This window comes from Mastomys coucha, unplaced genomic scaffold (assembly GCF_008632895.1).
Source record: "Mastomys coucha isolate ucsf_1 unplaced genomic scaffold, UCSF_Mcou_1 pScaffold12, whole genome shotgun sequence".
NCBI classification, from domain to species: Eukaryota; Metazoa; Chordata; class Mammalia; order Rodentia; family Muridae; genus Mastomys; species Mastomys coucha.
Window position 1 is genome coordinate 62,120,628 of NW_022196894.1, and position 6,681 is coordinate 62,127,308.

The 6,681-nt window shown below is 37.2% G+C and overlaps 1 protein-coding gene across 2 annotated transcripts in view; it reads right to left on the reverse strand.

Annotated features, from left to right (window-relative positions):
• The window catches only part of Znf654 (zinc finger protein 654), a 72,383-nt gene that overhangs the window by 42,439 nt on the left and 23,263 nt on the right, over nucleotides 1-6,681 (reverse strand). For both annotated transcript variants that reach the window (XM_031364212.1, XM_031364211.1), the window contains exon 2: nucleotides 6,079-6,224. In XM_031364212.1, the coding sequence (XP_031220072.1) occupies nucleotides 6,079-6,224 (146 nt within the window). The remainder of the gene's footprint in view (nucleotides 1-6,078; nucleotides 6,225-6,681) is intronic.

Sequence of the window (6,681 nt, forward strand, 5' to 3'; positions counted from 1 at the left end):
TTTTTTTTTAGTTTCTACTTCTGAAGATACCATGCACTTCAGACACACAGCTCAAAGACCCCTTGAGCTTAAACTGATTTGAGTGTTTCTTTCCTGAGCACTAGCTTTCATAACACCAGAAATAGCTTTCAAACTTTCAAAGGGGAAAAGCAACCAACAACCCTAACCTAGCTATGATGCCTATGAACAGCATCAATGATCGCCATGGTACGATAACCCTAAAGGTGCAGTAGCAGCATACACATCTTGGTGTTAACTAACAGCTCTCTAAATGGACATATGAACAACTCAACAAGAAGGAAACCATGCCTAATACTGAACACCCAGGTAAGTGAAGTCATGGATCTTGAAGGAGAACCTACAACGACCACTGTATTAAACCAGAATAATTCCTAACTATATTTTAAATATTTGTCTTTCTATATAAGTGTAGCCCTCACTTCAATGAAACTTCTCTTTGCAGCAAAGATTCCTAAAACATTACAACTAATCAAAATGCAGAGTTGTAGAGCCTATTCCCAATGGATATATTTAAATATATTTCCATATATAAGGCTCAGGAACATTGAAAAAGAAAGGCTGAAATAATTGTAGCAGCAAGAGGATCAGAGTTTGCTGTTAGGATTGGTCTTCTAAAAATATCAGACCTGGGCTGGAGAGATGGCTAAGCAGTTAAGAGCACTGGCTGCTCTTCCAGAGGTCCTGAGTTCAATACCCAGCAACCATATGGTGGCTCACAACCATCTGTAATGGGATCCAATGCCCTCTTCTGGTGTATCTGAGAGAGTGACAGTTTACTCACATAAAATAAATCTTAAAAAAAAAAAATGTCAGACCCATAAGTTCTCACAATCATGACTACCTAAACGTGACCTGATAAGAACAAGAGTAGACATGCCTAAGTGGACAGAAGAAAGACCATAAGGCCTCAGTAGAAATGCTGACAATGGGAAGGAAATAGTTTTACCCATGGAAGGACACACCAATTAGTTATCCAATACTAAATGGTCATCCCTGAAAACATACAGAAAAGTAACCTTATACAGATGTATTTAGTAATACATAGGTATATACATATTATGGTGGTTTCAATATTCTAGGCCCATGGAAATGCTACTATTAGGAGGTGTGACCTTGTTGGAGGAAGTGTTCACTGTGTAGGTGAACTTTGAGGGTGCCTAGTACTCAAACTCTGCCCAGAGCAAATAAATCAGTCTTCTGGCTGCCTTTGGATCAAGATGTAGAACTCTCAGTTCTTCTAGTATTATGTGTGCCTAGATGCTGCCATGCTTCCCTCCATGACTGATGATAATGGACTGAACCTCTGAAACTATAAGCCAGCCCCAATTAAATGTTTTCCTTCATAAGAGTTACATTGGTCATATTGTCCCTTCACAACATTGGAAGCCCTAAGTCACATATAGAACAATAATTAATGAAAAGAAAGGCCATGAATTTGAAGATTAAGAAGGGGCATATGGGAGGCTTTAAAGGGAAGGGAGAAGTAATGTAACTATATTATAATCTCAAAAATAAAATCCCAGAACTTGGGAGACAGAGGCAGAATTCAAGGCCAATGTGGTCTATATAGTGAGTTCCAGAACAGCCGGGACTACATAAAAAGCCTCTGTCTCAAAATTAATTAATTAAATAGTAATGGTGATGACGATGATGATGATGTAGTTTACTTTCAAAGCTTTTAAAACTTTTTTATAATACAACACTATAACAATAAAGTTACAGAAAGAAGTGGGGGAGGAGAATAGTTCTTTGAAAAAAAAATAATATTTATACATAAAAATAATTTGTTATTTAAAACTTGTCCCTCTCCCCAATGTAAGGCATTTCATCTAAGGTCCCTTCCTTTGAGTCCTCCCAGGTTTCTGGTGCATTCTGGAGGGTGCCCCCCAACCTCCTACTTGCATGTTTCCATTCTTTCTGCTGGCCCTCAGGGATTTCAGTCCTTTTCCCCAACCCAATACCAGATCAGGTTCCCCTCTCTCCCCCGACTCATTTCCTTCCCAGGTCCCTCCTTCCCCACTTGTGGTTGCTTTCTTCTCCCATCCAAGTGGGACTGAGGTGTCCTCACTTGGACTCTTTAGCTTGTTGATCATTTTGAGTTCTGTGGACTGTATCTTGGGTATTCTGTACCTTTTTTTTTTGTTTTTTTATTTTTTGGTTTTTGGGTTTTTTGTTTTTTTTTTTTTTTTTTTTTTTTTTTTTTGCTAATATCCACTTATTAGTGAGTACATACTATGCATGTCCTTTTGGGTCTGAGTTACCTCACTCAGGATGATATTCTCTAGTTCCATCCATTTGCCTGCAAAACTCAGGATGTCCTCATTCTCTGACCCATAATTGCTCTCATCTTATAGAACTGCAAGGATAGAAATGGAGAGGATCCTATGGAAAAGGAGGTCCAGGGACAGGCCCAAAATAGGATCCAGCTCAAGGGTAGGTCCCAAGACATGATTCTACTACCGAGGCTATGGAGCACTCACAAAAACGGAGCCTATCATAACTGCCCTCTGAAATACCCAACAAGCAGCTGAGTCAGATGCAGTTATTTTCACCCAACCAATGGCTAGAAGCTGCTGATCCCTGTGGTTGAATTAGGGGAAAGCTGGAAGAAGCTAAGGAAGGCAATTCTGTAGAAGGATCAGCAGTCTCAATTAACATGACCGGAGATCTCTCAGACACTGGACCACCAACCAGTCAGCATACACCAGCTGATATGCGGCGCCTAAAACATATACAGCAGAGGATTAGGGGCCTGGTTTCAGTCAGAGAAGATGCACCTAACCAACAAGAGACTGGAGGCCTCAGTGAGTTTAGAGGTGTGGTAGGGTTGGGGGTCATCCTCATGGAGATAGGGTGGTGGGGAAGAGGTATGGGATGTGGAACAGTCAAAGAGTATACCAGGAGGGGAATAAAATCTGGAGTTTAAAATAAATAAATAAATAAATAGCTTTTATTTTCTTCAAATATCAGTAGAGAATACTGAAAATGTTTTGGAAATCTTCAAAATATAAAAATATTTACTGACTGATTGATTGCTTGACTGATTGTGGGCATCAATTTTTTCCTACCTAGCCAGACTCATCTGTAACTACCTGACACAATTCTTGAGAGAAGTGCTTATCTCTTTAAGATTTCTGTTGTTCAATGGGGTGACATGGGAATATCATTTGAATAAGCCAAAGGTTTAACCACCTTCTCCTCACCATAGTGATTAACCTAAGTAGGGGACACATACCCAAACTGAGCTCAGTTTTTAAATGTAAAAAGGGAATCTTAAAATTTTGATTATTTTAAAAATATTTTGTGATGCTTAATGAAATGAAAACAACATTTTGACTCTGCTTGTAACTACAAAAATTCTTACTCAAACTAGGTAAGTGAAAATAAAGTAAGAGAGAAAAGTATTTATGTGTGTATGGATATGGTAGCTCAACCATAAGAAACTGGAACTGGAACTAGTTTCAGGATCTTATAAATAAAATAGTACAGCGAATTGGCCTTTTCTTTCTAACCTTATTCTTTTGCTTTAATTATTCTAGAGTCTCTTACAATACTAGATTAAGCACAGCTCATTAACTTAACCAGCCCTCTCTACCAAAATAATCAAATTTTTAAGATTCCCTTTTTACATTTAAAAACATGGTATCTTACATTCCTTTCTCCCACTTTTAAGCATATATTACCAACTTTTAAATAAAACAATGTTGTTTTTTCTTTGCATTTTTTTGATATTTTTTTATATTTTGAAATTATAATTTCACTCCCACATACCCTTCCTTGCTCATTCTAGGTCATAGTCTCTTTTTTCATTAATTGTTACATGCACATTTGTATATGTATCTATATAGAAGTATTTACATATGTTTCTAAAATACATAAGTACAACCTCTCTGTATGTTACATGCATGTCTGGCCTTTTATTTTCTTCAGGAGAAGTTCCTACTATGTAGCCCATGATGGCTTCAAATTTATGATTCTGCAGTGTCAAGCTAAGAAATAGGAATGACTACAGGTATATGCCACCTCTGAAAGCTTTATCATCACTCAACTTTGTTTTGTTCTACTTCCTAGTATATTTCTTTGCCTTTATACGGGCTAGCTTTCTAGCTTTACATTTTAACCATACTTTTTAAAAATTTATTTAATTTTATTTTTTTATCTGCATTGGTGTGAGATCTAACCCCCTGGATTTAAGGGGATATCTAATTCCCCTGGAATTAAGAGTTACAGACACGGGCAGTGGTGGCGCATGCCTTTAATCCCAGCACTTGGGAGGCAGAGGCAGGCAGATTTCTGAGTTCGAGGCCAGCCTGGTCTACAGAGTGAGTTCCAGGACAGCCAGGGCTACACAGAGAAACTTTGTCTCGAAAAAACCAAAAAAAAAAAAAAAAAAAAAAAAAAAAAAAAAAAAAAAAAAAAAAAAAAAAAAAAGTTACAGACAGTTGTGAGCTGTCATGTGGATGTTAGGAATTGAACCTGGGTCCTCCAGAGGAACAGCTAGTACTCTTAACCACTGAGCCATCTCTTCAGTCCCTTAACCATACTTCTTTTTTTTTTTTTCTTTTTTTTTTTTGGTTTTTTGAGACAGGGTTCCTCTGTATAGCCCTGGCTGTCCTGGAGCTCACTTTGTAGACCAGGCTGGCCTCAAACTCAGAAATCCGCCTGTCTCTGCCTCCCAAGTGCTGGGATTAAAGGTGTGTGCCACCACAGCCTGGCTTAACCATACTTCTTAATCTCAACCTTACCTTTGGTGTTTTATTATTTCCTTTAACACACCATTATGTGGTCTGAATGTTACACCTGTTTTCTCAACTCTCTCTTGAAAATGTAATACAATTTAGGTTTTAATGTTTTGGTTTCTCACTTCCGTAACTTTTTTTTTCAGTTTTCTTCCACTGTATTTTTCACATTGAAGGCATTCTTGAAATGTCTAATGATTCTTTAATAACCATTAGTACTTTTAAAATAAGACCACACACAGAAAACTGAGAACCCTATGAGCATGGGTTTCTTGATTTGTGAATCTTTTAGAGTAATTAAGTCAACAGCTGACATTCCAGGAGGAATGTTTCAATGAAAGAATGCAAAGGTCACTACACCAACATCATTTAATTTCTTTAGAAAAAGGAAACAAACCATGACCCTTAAGCCTGGTGAATGACCTGACAAGAAAACAAATCTACAAGTAACTCTTTCACCCATATGCTCCCAAATAAGGGCAGCTCCTAGGGACAATTCACACCTTGCATATTCACATTCTATGCTTACTTGTGGGCAGACAAGGAACACAGGCTTCCTTCTACTTGGTTTAATCAGTACACTGTTTTTAAACCCCTCTTTATAACTAAGTATATGCACACCTAAATCAGTAATATTTCAGATATTAACCTAGAGACTTACCCTGGTACTTTCTTTGAATTTGGCAGTGGATAATTTCACAACCCAGTTTTGTGCCAAGAGTGTAAGTTGAGGCCAAATACAAACAATAGGTAGGGTTGAACTTGCTCCTGTGTATTCTATATCCTTTCTGGATTGCAGAAAATAGTGGCTGTTTTTTATTACTGTTGATCCTTTCCTATTTTGTTTTCTCTGTATTTCTTTTACTTTTTTACTATTATTTTAGTGGGCTCCTAAGAGGGCAAGAAGGAAAACTACAAATGCCCAGTTTATAATTTTCATTCAATGTTATCTATAAGCATTTATCTTTAAACTGGAGTCTCTTCACCTCTTTCTTGGAAGGCTTTAAGGTCCCTCTCTGCTAACTATCATGGCCTCAATTACCATATTCTGAGACTTACCATTTGAACTTGCCAAGACCACTTGGAGAAATAAAAACGCAATATAGTGAACAGAAGAATGTGTGTACCACAACTCCACTGGTATCCATTCAATAAAGTAAAATAATTCCTAAATGGTGAACATTAAAATGAAATAACTGAAGAAATGGTAGTTTCTTTTTGAGGGATGACATTAGGAAAGGGTTCTTCCTCAGAAGATATGCCTAAAGCCAATATATCAGAGCAAACAATGCATTGATAAGAAATAAAGAGTACTTACACAGCAAGACTACTCAGAACATACTGTACATGCTCGCATTCATCTGGGAACGAGGCGCTGGCTGCCGTGAAACAGCCAAGTGCAGTCTGAAGAACCTGCAGCTGCGGCAATGGGACCTGCCAACGGCCAGCGTAGTCTTCAACCACCTGAAAAAGAGAGACATTTAAAAGCACAGTACTATGAAAAAGATTTCCAACTTCAACTTAAAATGCAGATAAAACTTAAAGGGTATATAAAAACATTAATTCTGCATGAATGCACCTGAATGAGAGGTAAGTAAAAGTGTCTTGATTTTGTAAGAAAAATCTAAAGTTAAAGTTATATATTTTTTTAAACAGCAAAATAATTTAAAAGTAGATTCTAGAAAGGTAAAAGCCATTTGGAATCTGCAAACAACTTAAACCTCAATCAATATTTTTGGATGCTTAATAAAGCAAGTTCCTCACTCAACTCATTGCTCCTTAGGTTGATATTTATATAACATGAAGAACTTTCAAGAGATCTCAGTGTGGTTAAGTCTAAACTTCTCCAAAATGGAATGCCTCTGCACCTTCACATTCCATTCCATGTCATTTTTTTTTTTTTTTTTTTTTTTTTTTTTTT